This window comes from Nothobranchius furzeri, chromosome 5 (assembly GCF_043380555.1).
Source record: "Nothobranchius furzeri strain GRZ-AD chromosome 5, NfurGRZ-RIMD1, whole genome shotgun sequence".
Taxonomy (NCBI): domain Eukaryota; kingdom Metazoa; phylum Chordata; class Actinopteri; order Cyprinodontiformes; family Nothobranchiidae; genus Nothobranchius; species Nothobranchius furzeri.
In genome coordinates, this window is record NC_091745.1 from 26,842,850 (window position 1) to 26,864,612 (window position 21,763).

At 42.3% G+C, this 21,763-nt stretch overlaps 1 protein-coding gene across 1 annotated transcript in view; it reads left to right on the top strand.

Moving 5' to 3' along the window:
• The window catches only part of LOC139061477 (ectonucleotide pyrophosphatase/phosphodiesterase family member 7-like), a 53,286-nt gene extending 45,967 nt beyond the window's left edge, over nucleotides 1-7,319 (top strand). Inside the window, exon 6 of the mRNA XM_054740292.2 lies at nucleotides 6,565-7,319. Coding sequence (XP_054596267.1) covers nucleotides 6,565-6,573 — 9 coding nt within the window. The 3' untranslated portion in view covers nucleotides 6,574-7,319. The remainder of the gene's footprint in view (nucleotides 1-6,564) is intronic.
• Nucleotides 7,320-21,763: the final 14,444 nt, after the last annotated feature.

Genomic DNA, 21,763 nt, shown 5'->3' on the forward strand with positions numbered 1-21,763 from the left:
GATAACACACGGCTCCATTTTACAAGGATCTGGACACAATTCCTGGAAACTGAAAACATCCCACTTCTTGCATGGCCAGCATACTCACCAGACATGTCACCTATTGAGCGTGTTTGGGATGCTCTGGATCGGCGTATATGACGGCGTGTTCCAGTTCCCGTCAATATTCAGCAACCTCACACAGCTATTGAAGAGTGAGAGGGTGTTTTGGGGCAGCAGTAGTTCAACAGGTAGAGCGGGTTGTCCAGTAATCGGAAGGTTGCAGGTTCGATCCCGGTTCTGGACAGCGAATCCTGCTGTTGCGTCCTTGGGCAAGACACTCAACCCACCTTGCCTGCTGGCAGTGGTTGGAGGGGCCGGTGGCGCCTGTGCTTGGCAGCCTCGCCTCTGTCAGTGCGCCCAAAGAAAATAATATGGGTCAGACTTTCTTCACTAATGTTTGCTGTATGAATGTTGCACACAAGCTTGCTTTTTATTAGTTTTTTGTTTTGTTTATTTTTTTATTTTCTGTATTTTTTAAATATCTGTTTAGCATGAAATTAAATAAAAAATAAGTGCTTAATGAAAGACAAAACATTGGAAATTTTTGATTGCTCTGTATTTTTGTGAGGTCTCATCTGTCTCGTGCTGGTGTCATTTTTCCACACTGCATTAAATAAAGTCAATTTTCATTGTAAGTTAAAGGTTTAAAATTAAAGCCTAATTAAAATAGAAGCTTATCATTCAAGTTAAAAGGAAGAAACAGTCAAGGGCTCTGGTTGACTTTGCTCATTAAATACAAGGTGTGCTGAAAGTAAAATGACCATAGATGGCGTTGCTGCACTTGATGGTACGGTGTCAGTTCTTCACTAGCTGTATGCATGTTTACATACATGTGTACAGAGTTAAAAGCATAATATACAAGAAAATCTTAATGTTTGAAACATGTTTCCATTAACTGTTAAAACAATATAAATAAAAGGTAAAGAAGGAAGCACATTTTTAATCCAGAGATGATTCAGTTAACGTCAGATTCTTTCATTTGAGTTGCTTTTGTCGGGATAAATGTGGATCTATTTCTGATGACCAACACAGCACTAAAAACATTAAGAGGCCTAGAACAAGCCAAAACTTCATTTCATGTGATTTGGATCTAGGCATTGGCTGAGATTACAGCTTGGCTGTGCAGAGCCTTCTGACCCTAAAAGGGCCGTGCTGGAGTTAACCGCCAAATAATTCAGCTTTTGTTTTGGCATTGAGTCATTAAGACTTAAATAAACTCTCAGTAACCGCAAAATGCTCCTTAAAAGCCGGGGGTGGGGGGGGTGGGGGGGGGGGGTGTCAAGTTTAAGTAGTTTAATATATTTCTATCATTTCTTGACTGCTGAGGGCTGCCAGCAAAGTCCATTTTCTTGTCATGTTTCCTAGCAGCTATTATAAAACACGTTTGACAAGCATGCTGGACACATAATGGAAAAAAGAACTGCTTCAAAAGGATAAAAACCTAAACTCTGTCTCTTTGTTTTACGAAACAACAACAAAACCAGACTTTGACTCGACTATAACCTGCACAGTGTTAAAGCTTTCTGTCTCTATCTTCCTCTGTCCGGGTGCGCAGAACACACAGAATACAGGCCACCACACTGCTCATGCATAACATCAATTAAAGCTGCTGTGTTTATGATCAAGTAATATTTGTGGTTTTATTGGTTTGAATATGGATTCAACGCTGTAGGATGCTCTTATTTTATGTCAGCAAACCTTGGTTTGCTCTTTCAATTCACATTCAAGTTCCTGTGTTGTTGCATGCTTTGGAAATGGTAATTGGCCTGTATTTGAATAGCGCTTCATAACACAATCAGTCATCCACCCTGGCTGTTATGTGCTACATAATGTAGCCACAGCTGCCCTAGAACTCACTGACAGAAGCGAGACTGCCGAGCCCTGGCGCCACCATAAGCATATGACCAGTTGCCTAAAACGCTAACAGCTAACTGCTACTACCGTGTGTAAGGGAAAACTGTCCTAAAATGGTTGCAGGTTCAACTCCCAACTAAGACCTTTCTGTATTGACCTTGAATGTTTCCCACCTGCATGTGAGTATTTTTCTCTAAATTCCACTTTTTCCTTCCTAAAACACCCAACATCATGCACATGAAGGCACTGCCCCCTTGTGTTGTTTGTGTTGATGAGGATCTGTGATAGACAGGGTTAGGGTTAGGGTTAGGTTTAGGGTTGACTGTTGGAAAACAATAGTTATAATAATACTAACTATAATAATAATGCACATATAATCAGAACTGAAAACTGGTGTCAGTAAAACTTCATTTTAAATCCGTGATGCTTAAAAGAGGCAAGCTTTTATGCTAATGAACCAGGAAAAGAAATAAAGTTTCCAACAAAGCGATGATGTTGCGTTGCCGTGGAAAGAGTTGCATGTTGTGGTTAGCCTGAAGAAAAAAGATGTTGAAGCACAACTAACTGGTACAGCTTTAAAGAGTTAGCTTCAAACCTGTTGACTCATTTATTTAATTGATTCTTGATCCATTTTAGTTTTGAAAATGGCTGCAGATAGATGTCAGACAGCTACACTTTGCTCACAGAATTACTATTAGTGTAATCGTTTCAGATCACCTACAATTCAATTCAATTCAAGTTTATTTATATAGCGCCAAATCACGACAAGTCGTCTCAAGGCACTTCACATAATAAACATTCCAATTCAGGTCAGTTCATTAAGCCAGTCAGTAATAATTTTTCCTATATAAGGAACCCAGCAAATTGCATCAAGTCACTGATTAGATCCTCATACTAAGCAAGCATGCAGCGACAGTGGAGAGGAAAACTCCCTTTTAACAGGAAGAAACCTCCAGAGGATCCTGGCTCAGTATAAGCAGCCATCCTCCATGACTCACTGACAGAGCTGACAGCCTGAATGTCAAATGTCCGCCAGACTGGGGGCAGTTTTATTTAATTAAAATAACATTGGAAGACCATTTCCATTAAAATCTTAAAGTCTCACCATGACTGTTATTGACTGATAACTGACTGACTTACTTGATTGGTTTCTTATTCAGACTGATTCCATGCATGTTTTCACTGGGAAAACAGAATGTTTCCAAACTTTTGAGCAGTACTGTATGCCAAAATAACTGATATCCTATGAATGATTAAAACCAACATGAATCCAAACAAACTCAAGAGTGCAAAAGCAGTGTGTAGATATGTAGCCGCACAAAGAACAACAGCATTGTTGGTGCTGTGCTCAGGAGGAAAGTGTGCAGCACCTTTCAGCACAGACGCCCCTCGCCCTCTTTCACCACCGCTGTATTTACAAACTCCTAAAAACACTGTCACACAGCCCGACTAACTGACACAAGTTATCATTACACAAAGCGCTCAATTCCATAATTTAAAGAGATCCCTGTCCCAGTCATGTGGAATTCTCCCAAAATAAATTCAAGTAAACACTTATGCGACAAAGAGGCACTCACAGTGGCCTGGTATGCATAAACAGTATGAACAGTGTGACAGTGTAATCCCAACCTTACCCCCTACTCCACACACACACACACACACACACACACACGCACGCACACACGCGCGCACACACACACGCACGCACACACACGCACGCACACACATACACACATGCACACACACACACACACACACACACACACACGCACGCACGCACACGCACACACAGACACACACACACATACACACACGCACACACACACACACATACACGCACGCACGCACACACACACGCATGCACACACACACACACGCACCCACACACACACACAAACACGCACGCACACATACACACACGCGCGCACACACACACACACACACACACACACACACACACACACACACACACACACACACACACACACACACACACACACACACACACAGAAGCCCAGCTCTAACTTTAAGCGGTCTGAAAACGAGCCTAACCCCTCTACTTATCCCCCACTGAGCCCACCCCCACACCCACCCCACACCACACACCTGACTCCAGACTCACTGAGCAGGACTCAGACCTATCTCCCATCATAACAACACACACTCCAGAAGCCAGTTGGCTGCTGGATTGTTTATTTCTCTGGGATGTTTCTGTATTTTTTTCCTAAAGATGCTCTTTGTTTTAGTAACACATTGTTATATATCAGTCAGTCCTCTGTTTAAGGGTGAGAAACAGTGCAACGACAAACAACAAAGACTGCAGAAGCCATAGCGCTCTGTCCTGCTTCCTCACTGATCACAATCCCTGGCTCATATTTCAGACTTGAGGGAAACCCTGATTGATATTTATGTTGCGTTTGTGTTTGGACTCCCCTCCATTTGGAGGATTGTAACCAAACTGGACTAGTTGGGTTTAAGCGTCTTGGATAGTTGCTATTCAATTTCAAAGGGAGTGTTTAGAAACCTGACCCGACCCTCCAGTGAACATACCTACACCCACGTCTCCCTCACCCCTCCGTCTAAATCACTCCACTGGAGCAGTGCAAAACAAACTTCAGTTTGCTCTCTGATATTGAGAGGTTAAGACAAGCGGCAGTCCTCCACGGCCTCAGACAGACGATGTCATCTGTCTTACCTCACTCTCCATCCATCACCGTGCCGGAGTCAACATGTCTGACAGTCCCACTCTCACTTTTCTGGTGGGCACAGGCCTCCACATCTGTCACATTTTCCTCCTAGCTTTCTTTTATTGCACCAACTCAACTCCGCCTCCTTCACTCTGAATTCATGGACACCTGAAGAGCAAAAGGTTGGGAGAGGTCCTGCTGATTGGTCATAGTGTCTGATGTCATCCATCGACTCTTGTTACTAACCAGCTACCCGTGAAATATCACAAGTAGAATTCATTCAAATCTCCCACATGGCTAAGTAAAAACGAATGAAGCAAATATCTTCAGTTTGCTATCAAGTTAATCAAATTCAGCTCTCGTTGACCCTGCACAGAGGTCAGGCGGTTGGTGAGGAGCGTCTGTTATGATTGTTTTAATAAATAAAGATGGAGGGGTGTGTGTGTGTGCATGTATGTGTGTGTGCACGTAAGACACTTGCACACACATGCATACGGATGTGTGTCAGATAGACTTTGAAGGGAGAAGGACTTGTGAGGGAGTCTAAAACTGCAACTTGAAATAAGGTAATTTTACTCACTAATCTCAATTTAATAGACACATTTTTATTTGTTTCATATAAAACATTGATGGATTTTATTATTTACAATGATTAGGAAGACATTTATCTAAATTCTCGAATATTTTAGAAATTCATGTTGGGAAAAACAAACTAAACATGTCAGTAAAGTCTTCAAGATGCCAGGACTTATTTCAAAACTGTCTAAAATGTGAAAAGATGAAGAAAACCTCCGATACTAAACAGTTACCTAAAGAATCCATTAAGTTCAATTATTCTTTGTCCTAAATGAGCCGATGTGATCCAATTTAGGGCTTCACACAATCTGCAGCAGCTTCAGAGACACTGGAATAAAATGCAGGATTAATAAATGGTGACCCACCCCCTCCTGAAAATGTAAAGTTTGAACTCATGAATGTTGCTGAAGCCCCAAACAACACTTTTTCTTTATTACATGTTTTTAACTGTAGTTTTTGCTTTACTTACTTTTTAAATATTTTTGCTTTTCTCCTCTTTCCTATTTTTTGACTCTTTTTTTTTTATTTTTATTTACAGAAACTCTTTCTGGTTCATGCTTCAAATTAAGACCTAAAGTTAGTGCAAGGGATCATTTTTGGTCATGGTCCATATGGGGGTGTATGTGCAAACCTTAAACAGTTCAATAGGGATGTACCTAGAAGACAAGTTAATGGTTTGGATCAACGGTTCCAAAGGCTGGGGCCGGGACCCCACTATGGGACATGACATTCTGAGTCTGGGATCATGAGATGATCTCCAGAAATCAAATAAATTGGACAAATGCGTCCTATTAAAATGATGTTCACTATCATTTTGGACACGCTAACAATTAAAGGCATAGATGCTAAGATGTGCAACAGCGTTGAAGCTGTTTGTGTTGTCAGCTGTTTAACTAAAGTTGCACCTCTGGGGTCAGAAGACGTTGTTGTTTGGTGTTACAGGAGCTACGATGCTTGGGAACCGCACGTCCGGATGAAACTATTGATTTTGTTTGCTGAAAGTTTAACTGAACAGAAAACTCTAAATCCACTTCACCAGTGTCACCGATGAAGCTGATGAAGTCATCTCAACAGAGTTCAACCGAAGCTGTGACTCTGCCTCATATACTGAAGAGAAACCTAATTAATATCAGCAGTTTGAGCTTTGCAGAGAACTTTTCACAATCTGTTTCCACTTCAAGTGCAGTCTTTATGCATTTGTGAATGTCAGTTTTAGAGAAAGAAGCTCCAAATGAAACCAAAGAGCCAGACTCCTCTGGCTGATTGCTCCTCACTTTGTCAAGAGTTAGCGAGGAAATTAGGTTTAGATTGCTTCCTTATGTTGTTCTGATGTGTTTTCAAAGTTAGAAGGCTTTCTTTGACACTTTTATCCACTTATTCATCCAATTTCTTCCTTTAATCCCAGGTCAGCTAGCAGAAGCACCAAGCCAAGGATGTACCTCCCACTCTACAGGGCGACTCTCCAGCTCCCCCTGGAGGATCCCAAGGTGTTCCAGAAGACCTGCATCGATGCCCGGAGCACCTCAGCTGACTCTTTTTGATTAGGAGCAGCAGCTCTACACCTGAGCTCCCCCTACTCATCTTATCTCTAAGGAGTCCGACCACCCTATCGTTTTAGGATCTAGTACAAATGATCCAGATCCTAATCTAATGGCCACAGGTGGTCATTATGTTCCTACCTTCTTCACCATGACAGACAAGCTCAAAGCTCATTGGACAAACCCTGATGCAAAGATTGTGTCTCCATGTGATTCTAGCAGAAGTCATCTCTTCTTCTGCCTTTGAATAAGTGGAAGTCTCGTATTTGTAGAGAGAGGTTGTGCGAAAACACCACAAGCATCTAGCTAGCATAACTGTAGATGACCTTCGTGCACACGGGCTTTAACCTGACTTAACATTTTAAACTCAGACCAGAGGCTTTTTTAATGCTTAAGACAAAATTCTTTAGTGATTTTCAAAGGTTTTGGATTTTATCCTATGACTATTTCTTGTTTTTTATTAATTTTTTGCTGAAAAAGACACAAACTGTGAATGAGTCAGATTCATTTGATCCGTTTATGCACCCAAAACAAGACATAATTAAAGAGCTCCTCATGCACCGTATTAACAAGTGATTAAGTCCTCTAAAATATTAAAGACTGATGTGAAGCAGACATCTAAGCTCATCAGGCTTGTTGCTTATTAACGTGTTTATTTCCAGGTTACAACACATTATTACCCAAAAATGATCTTTAAAATAGCGGTAAAAGCAAGAGCCAGTCGTGACAAAGAGTTATTGAACAACATGAAACCCATTCCCTCTCCCACTGAGGAGTTTCTTTTGACACCCACGGAGCAGGAACAAGGAGGAATCTCCCTCCACTGCGAAGCTGAGGTAACAGAGTCAGACTGTATCTAGCAGACTTAAGAGGCCAGCGGGAAGTTTGGCCTTCTGATCCTTGTATAATCTGCTCTGGGGAGGACACAGCTACTTTCCTTACCACCATCAAAGGCGCCCACACTTAACTTTCAGCCTCACATCCTGATCTGATTGAGGTGGAGAGAAAATATTGACTATTTCATGAAACAAAGCAGAGTAAATATTTGAAACCACTGCTATGATGCTTCACAGCAGGGAAAGAGGTATGTGGCTCAAACTGAATTCAAATCTTTTCAACACATTATAAACCCACCAAGGTTCATCTAACTGTATCTGTGGAAGATTAAAAAGTCCGTTTCGCTGAGATGTTAGCTCAGTAGAAGCTTAATTCTCCTCCTGAATACATTTTCTTTAAACTGAACTGGTATAAAAGCCCGTTAAGCTAGCTGCACCAGGAGTGGCGCTCTGATAAATCAGCAGCAGGCTGCAAACGCGGCCCGGAGCCGGAGGACTTGTGTGCAACAGGACGACTCTATCGCTGAATTTCACAGGTCATTACTCTGGCTCCAGCCATCGCTGCCTCCAGTGGCTCTGGAGACGGCCAGCTTTTTCTCAGAGACAACAGCTTACTGGGCTTTGTGCTAGCTAAACAAGCGTGTCTGTCTCACAGCAGCAGATTAATGTCTAGATAGAGATTCTGCTCCTCAGGGAGGCCTGTGCAGGAGCCATTCATCAACCTTTGGAAACCGTTACACAACAACAAGACAACAAAATGCAAGAGAGGGGGTCCGTTGACCGGACCACGTCCTCAGGGGCTACAGTGAGACGTGGACGAAGGAGGAAGTTTCTCAATTACGTCTTAACAACGCAAGGAAGGTTGGATTTCCTGAAAAAAAAAAAAAAACTCAAGCAAGAACCCAACGAGTCCTCGCTGGGATCCTGTTTCATTCAACCCAAAGTCACTGAAAACAAAGAGAAGCAGCAAATGTAGGTCCTGAGATGATTCAGAGCATTATTTTACAGAAAAATAAAAGTGCAACAATGAAACCAAACATGTCACCTGTACACAAAAGGTAAGCTCTTTTATTTTGTAAAATAATACATATATTTTTGTAGTTTCAATATTTAAAAGAACTCCCGAGCAGTAGGTCATGTTTTCTGTCAACTCTGACGCAGCTTTTTACGTTTAGAAACCAAAGATGCTTAAACATTCTGCATTTTACAATCGTCAAATTCAGCACTGCAGCTTCACTTCAGAGACTGGCTCTCTGCACTGAAACTGTGGGTTGCCTCCCGTTTTTGGTGCCGGCACAACTCAGACATGCTGATGCTGCCTGGCAATGATTTCAGATTAGCTGGCTGGGGACTGAGCTGAGAAAGCTGCATAATGGCTGATTTTGATCCTCTATCAACGTTTCTAAAGCATAAATCATCTCTGATACTTTGCTTTTTTTAACAACGATGTTTTTGTTTATTGTTTGTTTGCTTTATAAATAACTTTTTAATTCTTCCAAGTACACTCACGGATTTTGATTTAAAACTGTGAAATAAGTAGTTCTTTTTTTACTTTAATCCCTTCTTCTTTATTTTAGACCCTGACTAATCAGGTCTGCGTAGGTCGTCATGTGCCTCCAGGAGCCCCTCCAGTGTGATAAGTTGTGTTTGTACTAAACACACAAACCCTCGGATCTCCACACAAATGACAGTAAACACCACAGGATCTCTGGTCTCTCCCCCCATGCCCATTGCTCCCACCCCCGAGCAGAGAGGGGTCACACAAACACAGCATCTGACTGGCTCCTAATTTGTTTAAAGCAGCCCATTCAAACAGGATCCCCAACAGAGAGAAAATCTCGTTTCCAAGGCTGTCGCCGTGGTTTGAGTTGTGTTGTTTAGGAGGGAGATCAGGACACTGCTGACGACTCCGCTGACTTCTAGCACACACAGCTTCACACAGGCGCCAGGTGTAATTAACACATTGGAGATTACGTTTACAGGACCAACACGGTCTGCCTGAATTTTATTACTGCTGGGATTGTAGCTCTGCCCTCCGGGGAAACAAAACCCTCTCTGTTTGACGTTGCTGTGTCGTGCGTGAGAACGTTTGGCAGGACTGGATTGTAGAAAGTGTCAGCATTCAGATAGTGAGAATCTCCTCTTACTTCCTGCAGCTTTCCAGCGATGAGCGGTTCAAGAGGCATGCTGCAGCCTGACAATTATAATCTATTTCGGTCCTTGCTATCTGCAGCATTCACTCATTTGTTTGAGCTCACGCTGCTGATCTAACGTCTTATTAGGCGAGCAGCGAAGGTAATCTATTTGTTGGCAGCAGGCGGCAGACAGCTGGGCAGAGAGGGGTCGTTCACGCTGGATGGTGTAACTGCGCTCTAATCATTTTCATGGAGTTCCCTGACTTTTTCTCCCACGCCGGAAATGACATGAGCACTTCAGATTTAGATGCTAAGGTAATAAAACAAACAATAACATATTTCACCTAATGAGGTCCAACTTAAAAAAACACATGCATGAATTAAAACAAACAACACAAAAAAAAATTAACAATTCCTCAACATTGATCCCGTCCAATCACGTCCAAACCTTTTGAGATGTGCGCCAAAGTGTCCAAGTGAGGAGTTTCTAGCCATAAACGTTAGCTTTTCCAAATGAGAAAAGTTAGTTTATTATTTACTTTACTTGCTCATCGCTGCATAAACTCACAGTATGTTGAAGGTTTGGGACACTTGTTTCATCAATGCATTTGCAGTGATCTCTAGTAGGAAGGAACGCCTGGGAGGAAGAAAAGCTCAAACAGAACTAGCAGAATAACAAATAACGCAAGCATAGAGGTGTTCTGCTGTGTGGTGGAGTTGCTAATGCTAATGGCTAGCTTCTACTAGCCATGACATTCTCTGCGGTTTCCTGTATGCTAAACCAACAACAGCCTTCCCCGTCGGTAGTCAAGATGGGTGACTTCATGAATGTTAAGTGACAATGTGATGTAGATCTGTCAGGATTTTCAAATCCTAGAGTTTCACCGTCTTCTAACCCTAGTTCTACACTTTTAATGAAAAAGATCACAGTCTAAAAATGAGTGTGGAGGTTTAGGACAAACCTCCACAACTAGACAAACTCTGGATGAACTGCATTCAAATACCTTCAGGAGGAGTTGATTATAGATCAGGTGTCAGATCAGTGGAAAATGGGTTCCCATCTCTCCAAACCTGTGTGTCTTAAACACTTCACGCTGCATTAGGCTGAAGTAGAAACCTCTCTCCAGACTCGCAGCACTTCTTTCCTCCACGGCCGGGTGATGAATCTCTGTTTCTCTGTTTCATCGGCCTTCTGCTGCTCACGCTGCTTGGGTGGGTAACAGTATCAGAAAGGCTTCAGCTGCTTTTATTAGCTACAAATCAAATGCCAAGTCAAGTGGAGATGCTGAAGATTTCTATGTACATAAAACATTGATGTATTTTTTCTTTAGGTGTTTGTGCCTTTAATCAAAAGCTGCATGTTTTATGAGCCCAACATAAAGAATGAAAGCAGTGTAACAACGCTAAACTCATGCATCTTCTTTTTAATCCAAACATAAAAGTAAAACCAACAATCTGTGGTTTTAGGTGGAGCAGCAGCTATTCTGTCAAACAACATCTGGATTAAAGCATCAAAATGAAGTTAAAGACCCTTTCGCTGGGTTTTTGTTTTGAATACATGCAAAACTGTCAGGCAGACTCTCACTTCTCTAATAGCTGGGATTATTATGCTCCATGTAGGTTTTCCTCTGTATTTATGCTGCATGTTTGTGCAGCACTTTGACAGAAACCCACAGGTGTGGTAATGACGGTGCTCAAGTGATCTGGATGGAGATGCCGGCTTGGGTTGGTCCCTGATGCTGGAGGGCTTTGGTTCCTGATTAGCTGTTATATTGAACTTCTGGTAATGCTGATTGAATAATCCACCTTTATGAAAGAAACAACCTGCCGGAGTTCAACACTCCATCTTTGAATTATTGCAACTGAAATTCCTGCTCAGAGTAGATCAGTAACTCTGCACACCACAGATCACTCAACACAAAGAAGCAGCGCTATTAAAGGAGTATTTTGAAATGGTAATAATTACTTTTGAGAAATATTGATCATTTAAATCAGCTAATGAACCCAGAGCACCTGTAAAGGGTTCCCGAAACTTTAGATGGTCTCTCAGTCTAATAGGAATTGCTGAATTATGCACCATAATCTCATTTTTATAGTTTCATATGTGGTTCATAGTTTGCTGTTATGTGACCAGCTACTAGTGGAGAGTCAGTAGTACTGCAACACGTTACTGTTTCACCGAAACGGCCTTTTGGGTTTTACCCATGTTTGTGTTTCTATCTCATAGTTCTACCTCATAATAAAGGTGGCTAATCAGACTTTCTAACAAGACTTTTAACTAAGAGTTGATGCTACAAGAAAGAAGCAATCAAGCAAACTCTAGTTTCATCATTTTTGTATGAGTTCATATTGGTCTACATGAATGATGGCTGCTGTTCCAGAGTGAGTTTAGAGATCTACAAAGTCACCTCCACGATCCAGGGCACTCTGTTGTCTGGAGAAGGGTCTCCCATGACTCACATGCTCAAAGACCCTGTTGGAACTTCACCTGAAGCCGTGTCCAGGATGGCAGCTTGTTTGTAGAAGCATCCTGGCTCTAATAGATTACAGAGAGAGGAGTCACGGTTGGGTGCCGCAGGCGATCTGCTCCTCGATGCTGTTAACTGGCTTTCAGGTTTGTATCACTAAATGCCTTCTTTCTATCTGAGCTTCCTTTAGACATCCTTTTGGTTCCCAGCAGACGCTCAGTGGTATTTAAGGAGATTGGCAGCACAGTGCTTTTTGTTTTTTACTTTCTGAAGTTACAATAAAAAGTCAAAGGAAGTGGGTCTGGAAACTACAGATTTCTGATGACACATCATAGAATCTAACAAGCCTCACAAAACAATGTCTGATTCTCCTGATCGGATCACAGCCCGACCAAGAGTGAAGCGAGTGGACTCATAGATGTTCTCAGGCAGCTTGTTTAGTTGTTTGGGACGACAGGATGATAGCAACGAGCCAAAGCTGATGAACTCAATCACAGACTGAGACGTGCCAGCCGGGTGATTTACTTTGGGGAGAAGAGTGATGGATGGTTCACACCAGTTACTGTGAAGGGAAATACAGCTTCATGCTGCCAACCTAGGCAGCGTGGCGGCCGGCCAAAGCCGAGGAAGAACAAAGGCCCGGGGTATCAGTGTGAGAGCGCCGGCCAGCCATACGGGCCTCAAAGCTCCATATTTACATGTGATGTTCAGGAGTTAATTGCAGTGAATTCTTGTAGCGGGTGTAAAGTAGAGGCAGTTTCTTTATTTTACACAACAAACACACTGATCCTCACTCAGTCATCTCTGTTTCAAAGGATCTTCACCCAAGGATGCAGCAGGATTTGAGCTCTGGCACGTGAAAACAAACAGCTTAATTCCTGCTTGTTTTCAGGGTTCCAACATCTCAGAGAGATGAAATAAATGAAGCTGAAGCAAACACACACATAATGATACTTTATAGGCAATAATCGGTTGTTATTTTGTTTTCGACACTAAAGGAAACAAAAATATTTCACACATTTTTTCAATTATCCCAAATTTTTGGGAAAGGATTTATGTTTTATTCAGCTTCTCTGTAAATGTTCACATGTTTACTTTTGGCCATGGGGGGAAGCCCCCCTCCCCAGCGCACCACCTTTTCCAGTAGTTGATGGAAACATCTAAATGTGTCGGGGTTACTCTGAATCCTGACCGTTCATAACCGAACGGCGCTCTCTGCGCCCTTCTTACCTGGCAGATCAAAGGGAGGTCTGACCTGGCATACCTGATTAGGCTTCGATTAATGAGCACTGGACATCAAACACCAATATCAACACACACACACACACACACACACACACACACACACACAAATCATTAAACGCACCAAGAACAAATTTGCAGCCCCGCCATGCATCGGTTTGAAAATCATGATGGGAGTAGAGAAAAATTCAAAGGGTTCCAATTATCGGATGTGTGGGGGAATCGCAACATGCTCGGCCGCATTCCAAACCTTTCCCAAACAAATAAAACTTCTGACACGATGAGGTCTTTCAGGCAACAAAAAACACACTCACAACTTTTAATCAGTAAGTTTAAAAAAACTAAAATACAATGTGAGTAAAATTAGTGAAATCTGATCCAACACAGCAGAGAAAATCCAGTTTAATCGAGATAAAATAATATAAGATGTTATTTAATGTCCAGGCCTGAATGCTAAAATGTCATCAGTTAAATGTGTCAGATTTTAAAATGAAAAGGATTCCTTGGAGTTATTAAAATTATGAAGAAGAAGATTCCTTTCTGACACTGGAATGAGGTGGGAGGAGATGGTTCCAGAAGCTTCACACAGAGAGGATTTAAATCAGGAGGTTTTAGTTTAGTGGGCTGCCCTGCTTCTCTTACTAACACATTCAGTTTTTATTTAAATTAAAGAAGGACACGTATGTTTTTAATTCACAAAACCCCAAAAGAACTAATAAAACTCAAAACAACAAGACGAACATCATGTCAAGGCAACTGAAACAAGATGAGGGACATTTCTGCTCAATGACTTCATGAATGTTCTGAAATAAATCCATAAAGCTTTTAAAGTTTCTCCATAGATGTTTCTGGATGACAGATTTACATAAGTTTGTATTTCACCAAAACTACGATCACACAGACAAAAGTAGTTTTCTTTCACATTCAACCCTAATTTAAAAATGTTGTATTTTGAACAACTAAATGATGAAAAACTGAGAATTAACTGCTGAATTTGGCTAAACTGTTTGTAATGCATTGCTTTGTTGTTATTACAGATGCTGGTGTATGACAATTGGGTCTCCATTTAAAGAGCAAGTCACTAAAGTGCATGCGTGTGTGTGTGTGTCTGCCAGGCAACAGCATTTGTTGCCATTTTCAAAAAGGAAGTGGGAGTGAAGTAAAGATCTAGTAATAATAATAATGCATTGAACTTATATAGCGCTTTTCTAGACACCCAAAGACGCTTTCACACACTCTCACATTCACACATTGCTAGTGATGGTAAGCTACTTGTAGCCACAGCCACCCTGGGGTGGGTCTGACAGAGGCGAGGTTGCCATTTGGCGCCGTCGGCCCCTCTGACCACCACTAACACAGGCAAGTTGGGTGAAGTGTCTTGCCCAAGGACACAACAGCAGGATACCCCTGGCGGGAGCTGGAATCGAACCCATGACCCTCCGATCATGAGGCAACCCGCTCTACCACCTGAGCTACTGCTGCCCCAAGTAGTAGGGGGTGACTTGGTCTTTAAGTGTTTCTAGTAAGTTATTATTATTCCCTTTTATTGGATTCCCACATGGTCCCACTTTGGAATCCTTAATGAAATGGAAGCAGACACATATAAAATATTCATATTTTGCTATTAAAAATGCATTATTTTTTTTTAAAGTATACAAAATGAAACAAGCATTAGAGACATGGAAGGATGTATAAAACTAAATCCGTTCGAACCAGATTAGAACCCAAACACTATCACGTGAGTTCTCAACACATTTTAACTGGAATCGAAAAATCTCTGAGGGCTGATTTAGTTTTAAAGGTTTAAAGAGGCATCAATGGAAAAATTAGGCCAGTAAATAAAAGACTAAAGAAAGCAGTTGGTTTCTCGTACTACTATAAAAAATCATGCATTTACTCCAGGGTTACTTGTGGAGTACCACAAGGTTCAGTGCTTCGACCAATTCTTTTTACTATGTATATGCTCCCAATTGGTAAAATCATTAGACAGCATGGGATAAACTTCCACTGTTATGCTGACGATACTCAGTTACATTTATCCATTAACCCTGATGAACCTAATCGGTTGGGTAGATTACAGGCTTGTCTTGAGGACATAAAAAATTGGATGACTCTAAACTTTTTGCTTTTAAATCAAGACAAGATGCAAGTTCTCATCTTTGGACCAGAAATCCAGAAAAGGAAATTGCTTAGTTAATCACCTGACCTGAATGGCATTACATTAATCTCCGAGAACAAAGCAAGGAACCTTGGTGTTATCTTTGACCAGGACATGTCATTCAAATCCCAGGTTTCACAAGTTTGTCGGATTTCCTTTTTCCACCTTAGGAATATTGCTAAGATTAGAAGCATCCTTTCCAGGAGTGATGCTGAAAAACTAGTTCATGCATTTATTACATCAAGACTGGATTACTGTAATTCATTACTCTCAGGAAGTCTACAGAATGTAGTTAAAAGTCTTCAGCTTGTCCAAAATGCTGCAGCTAGAGTTCTGATGAGAATTAAAAAGGGAGATTATATCTCTCCTGTCTTAGCTTCCTTACATTGGCTACCTGTTAAATTCAGAATAGATTTTAAGATCCTTCTTCTCACATATAAAGCTCTTAATAATCAAGCTCCATCATACATCAGTGATCTGATTGTTCCATACGTTCCTAACCGAGTACTTCGCTCTCAGACTGCAGGTCTACTGGTGGTTCCCAGAATATCTAAACTTAGGATGGGAGGCAGATCTTTTAGTTATTAGGCTCCTCTCCTGTGGAACCAGCTCCCAGTATTAGTCCGTGAGGCAGACACTTTGTCTACTTTTTAGACTACGCTTAAAACATTTTTATTTGATAGGGCCTATGGTTAAAATCTGATGTTAGCCTAAATCTGGACAAGTGGGGGAGTAGAGGGAGGTGGCGTGTGCAGTTGGTAAAGACGTCTCTCCCTTGCACTGCCTCCAACATGTCTCCATCTAAATAGGATAGAATATCCAGATTTATCTCTGTAGTTATGCTGCTATAGGCTTAGACTGCAGGAGGATACACTGACCACTTTCCACACTCTACTACTTTCTTCTGCAATCTGCTCTTTAACTGTATTATTTCCTGCTATTTCAGCTGTTAACATTTTATTTTTTCTCTAAGTGTTTTTCTCCCCAGAAGAAGCTACAACGATGTTCTGCTGAGCTGTGGTGGCCTCATGGAGGGAGCCATCGTCTAGCACACTGCTGCTAACCACTAAAACATTCTCTCTCTCCTGATAATAACTTTTTGTTTCCTTGATGTTGGATGTGCTACTACTAGTTTACCCATTTAATTATAGATTCACTAGGATAAATACAATAAAGTTTATCTCTCACCAAATAGAATATTTACTAAGCAATCACGGTGTAACCATGGACACATTGCTTGGTGTGTGTGTGTGTGTGTGTGTGTGTGTGTGTGTGTGTGTGTGTGTGTGTGTGTGTGTGTGTGTGTGTGTGTGTGTGTGTGTGTGTGTGCGTGTGTGTGTGTGTGTGTGTGTGTGTGTGTGTGTGTCTGCTCTGTCTTCTCGATCCCCAGTGAGTCGTGAAGGATGGCTGCTTATACTGAGCCAGGATTCTCTGGAGGTTTCTTCCTGTTAAAAGGGAGTTTTCCTCTCCACTGTCGCTATTTGCTTGCTTAGTATGAGGATTGCTGTAAAGTCACTGACACGAATCAGTGACTTGATGCAATTTGCTGGGTTCCTTATGTAGGAAACATATTTTTTTCTGATTGGCTTAATGAACTGACCTGAATTGGAATGTTGATTATGTGAAGTGCCTTGAGATGACTCTTGTCGTGATTTGGCGCTATATAAATAAAATTTAATTGAATTGAATTGAATTTCCAAAAATTAACAGTTACTGCTGTTCAAGCTCAGTAACTGTTGCAGGGTTGAAATGAAAAGCAGGTGTTTATACCACAGCAAACAGTGAAGCTGATGAATGGTGAGCTCACAATGCATCCGTCTTTCCATTTTTTAGCTCAAAATTTAAAGAAAATTTTCAATTTTTTTTTAAAACACCAAAGATTGTGTTCAATGATTTTGCTGTTGGGCAAGTTCAATTTTTTATTTTAATTTTTTGGGATATCCAACCAGCAAAAAATTTCATTTGTACTCAAACTGAGACGTAATTAAGACAACAATTGTGAGAAGAAAATGTGTCGGTATGTTTGCAATTACATCTCACGCTTAATGGAATCCAACCAGATATGAAGCGTTAAACAACACACCCTACATACTAATTCAGTGTTATTTTATTTATTTATTGTATTTTTGTGTCCTGATCTAATCATCAACTCACATTGTAGTTTTACACACAAAAACAAAACAGTTGTTTTGAAACAGAAGACCCATTTGCAGGAAAGCTGCAGGAAGTTTTCTGAGCAAATAGTACAATAATGAACTAAACAAAGACCCCAACAGCTGTTCAGAATTTGTGGCTCAGGACTAAAATGACTCATGTAAAATCTCAAACACAAGGAGAGTGAGTAAACTTTGTGTTTGACAGTAAAACAGTAAAATAAAAAAAGCTGCTGTAATGAGAGACAGGTTCATTTCTGAAACAGCTGCTAACTGAGTGAACACCTGCCGTCATTCAGACCTGGGGCTTTCTTAGAAGCCTCAGCAGCAGCTGGACATCTGGACAACCAATGAAAGAAACTTCTTTAGATTTCCTCAGATTTAATCATACTGACAGACACGTTCATCAGGTCATTAAAGGAGGGCTTGTTTCCGCTGGCATGCTATGAAATATTGAACTAAACCAGAAAAATGGGCCTAGTAGGTTTACGGCAGATTAGTGTTTATTGAAAGGTGGGTTGTAATGTCTGCGGGATTAGAAAAATACCGCATGAAGGATTAGAATCAAACTTTCATAATTGAATCACACAAACGTCTACAGCACGTGGAGATTTCCTAATTCAAGATGGCCACCACAGCCAAATGATCGTAGAATGCAGAGAGATGGCAAAAACTCAGTCAAAGGGTGTTTCTCTTGCCTTGATAACTTGTTCCCGCCCCAGTTGCCCAGGAGATGCGTCATCAGGAGCCACCAAGGCGTGTTCCAATGTTCATGTGCTTCCACAGCGTCTGTTCTGCGTTTGTTAGCCGTTTTGCTAGCTGAGCAATTATGTTTATGTTTATTTATGTTTATTTATTTAGCAGACGCTTTTATCAAAAGCGACTTACAATTTATAACCTGTAGGGCGTGTTGTGATCTGTGGGGGAAACCGGAGTACCCGGAGGAAACCCACGCATGCATGGGGAGAACACGCAACTCCACGCAGAAAGGCCACAGTCGAGCCGAGTTTCGAATCTGCAACCTTCGTGCTGCGAGGCAACAGTGCTAACCACTGCGCCACCATGCAGCCAATTATACATGGGAGGTGCCTTTTAGCCTGGCCTTGGTCAAAAATTTCCCAGAATAAAGCACTTTTTTTTTTTAAAGGATGGTGGCTCAGGAGCCGGCAGCTACTTTGGGGGCAAATTTCCAGTTTAAATGTAAGTAAACTAATTGTAGCTATCGGGTTGATATCTAAATTTTTTGTTTTATATCCAAAGCCATATTCTATGGTTGGTTAGTTATAATAATAATAATAATAATAATAATAATAATAATAATAATAATAGTACATTGAACTTATATAGTGCTTTTTGGGACACTCAAAGACGCTGTCATGCACTCTCACATTCACACACTGCTAGTGATGGTAAGCAACTATGTAGCCACAGCTGCCCTGGTGTCATGGCCTGTGCTGAGTTCAATTCTGTTTTTTGCTGAGTCCTTCTGTGTGCAGGTGGGTGTGCCAAGAGAGCAGCTGCTGTAGATCTGCTCATCAGTGGTCAGGGGATTTAAGGAGTGTCGGGACAACTCATCAGTGCCGGATGATACTCAGTATTGGGTAGTATTCTCGCCAGTACTTTGCCTGTCTCTAGCTCGTTTTGTTCTCCTGTGTACCTCGCTTCCCTCATACTGATCTGCCCTGTTTCCTCCGACCTCCTCAGGTACCTCTCGTCCACCAGTCTACTTCCATCATCAAAGTAATAGACTCATCAGATCAACCCTGCCTGCCAGCCCCGTCGCTCTCCAACCCTCACCTGCCAACCTGGACACCTTGGACTCCGGTGCTCAGCTCCCAGCCATTGCCTCTCCCCTTCACCCAACCAGCTCAGTCAGCCTTGACTTACCTTCCTCTCAAACTCCCCCAACAACCAGGAAACCGTAAGCCAACTCTCATTACGCTTTGTGCCCGCTGATCTGCAACTACTCACTCTTGTTTCTGCTTCAGAACCCCTTCGGAACCACCCGAGCCCCGACCTTCATCTACACCTCCACCGAACAAAATAAATATTTTTTTTACTTACCTTCTGCCTCTCATGTGATTCTGCATGTCGTGGGTCAAAAAACTACAACCCAACATGACAGAATCATGCGGCCATAAATCTGGCCCACTCGCCAAATCACTTCCGCCTGCCCTCGCCACAACCTTGTCCAAACACGAAAACTCCATCCAGTCCCTCGACTATCAGTCAAATACTAACTAGCATTTATTCCAGCTTGAATCCATGATCCGGCAGTTAAACGACAAGCTTACTGTGTCCACCCCTTCCATCCCTCCGCCTGCTGCTCAAGAACTTCCGGTCCAAGCTGTTTCATCACCCCGTTTGCACTTCCGGGTCCCAGAGTCCTCTCCATCGGACACCTACCGGGGTGAGTTCGGCCAGGTACGGGGATTTCTTCTTCAATGTATCTTAACATTCGAAACATTTCCAGAGACTTACAGCAGTGATCCTGTTAAAATCTCCTACATCTTTGGTCTGCTCCGCGCCCACGCCTTACAGTGGACGGAAGCAAAAAGCCAAGATCCCAATTTTCTTAAGGGTTCTCTGCACAATTTCCTCGCTGATTTTAAAAGCACCTTTGACCATACGGAGACCCCCGCGGAGATATCTAGAACCATTTGGAACCTGAAGCAAGGAAAGCAAACGGTGTTGGACTTTGCCATTGATTTTAGAACACTCGCTACCACCTCAAGTATGGACCCAGAGTTCCTGAAGGGAGCTTTTACCCAAGCTCTTAATGACAAGATACAGGATCAGCTAGCTTTCTGCCCTGAGTCAGAGACGTTGGAGGACCTAATCAGTCTCACCGTTCGCATAGAAAAGAGGCTAAGAAACCGCACAAAACCTGCTCAGCCATGTTTTCAGCCAGCTCTGCCAAACCAGTTGGTGCGTTCCACATCACCCCCTAGTTCAGTTCATGTTTCAGCCCCCCCGGACGAGCCTATGCAGATAGGCCGGGCCAGCCTAACCCCTGAGGAAAGACAACATCGGTTCTCCTCCTGGCTTTGCCTGTATTGCGGTAAGCCCAGTCACTTCCTGTCTTGTTGCCCGGTTCACCCAAAAGGGAGAGCCCGCCAATAATTCCGGGAGTATTGGTGAGTGGTAGTCTGGACGATAAATCCTCCCAGTGTGCTCAAACTTGCTCTGTCTCTTTCAATCAGGACTGTTTTCCCACTAAGGCTTTGGTGGATTCCGGTTGTGAAAGGAATCTTCTGGACCAGACTATTGTGGACCAACTCCATATACAAACCACTCCGCTCTCCTCCCCTATCAGGGCATCGTTGCTGGATGGTAACTCATTAACAACCATCACCCACCAGACAGGGCCCGTCAAATTACAGGTTTCAGGCAACCATCATGAAACTGTAACATTCTTTGTGCTCCCTTCTCCCCAATTACCGGTTGTTCTAGGACATGACTGGCTAGTCACCCATAATCCCCACATTGATTGGAGAACTAGTCAGATTTCATCCTGGAGCCCGTATTGTTTGTCTCATTGCCTCCTGTCTGCTAACCTCTCTGCTCCGGTTTCAGTTTCCAGTTCACCGACTCCTCCCGACCTGTCTCTGATTCCATCCGAATACCATGACCTTCAAGCCGTGTTTTGTAAGGACCAAGCCGCGTCTCTGCCACCCCATCGTCCTTACGACTGCTGTATTGATCTTCTACAGGGAGCCACACTGCCCTCCAGCAGGTTGTACAGTTTATCTAAACCTGAACGTGACAGCATGGCTACATACATTTCTGAATCATTAGCTGCTGGTATAATTCGTCCATCCACCTCCCCTCTGGGGGCAGGATTTTTTTTTGGTCTCTAAAAAAGACGGTTCCCTGCACCCTTGCATTGATTACAGAGGGTTTAATCAAATCACAGTAAAGCACAAGTATCCTCTGCCTCTGTTGTCTTCAACTTTTGATACTGTTCAGAAAGCTACCATCTTCACCGAGCTGGATCTCCATAATGCCTACCACCTTGTCAGAATCCGGGAGGGTGACGAGTGGAAAACGGCTTTCAAGACCCCCCTGGGCAAT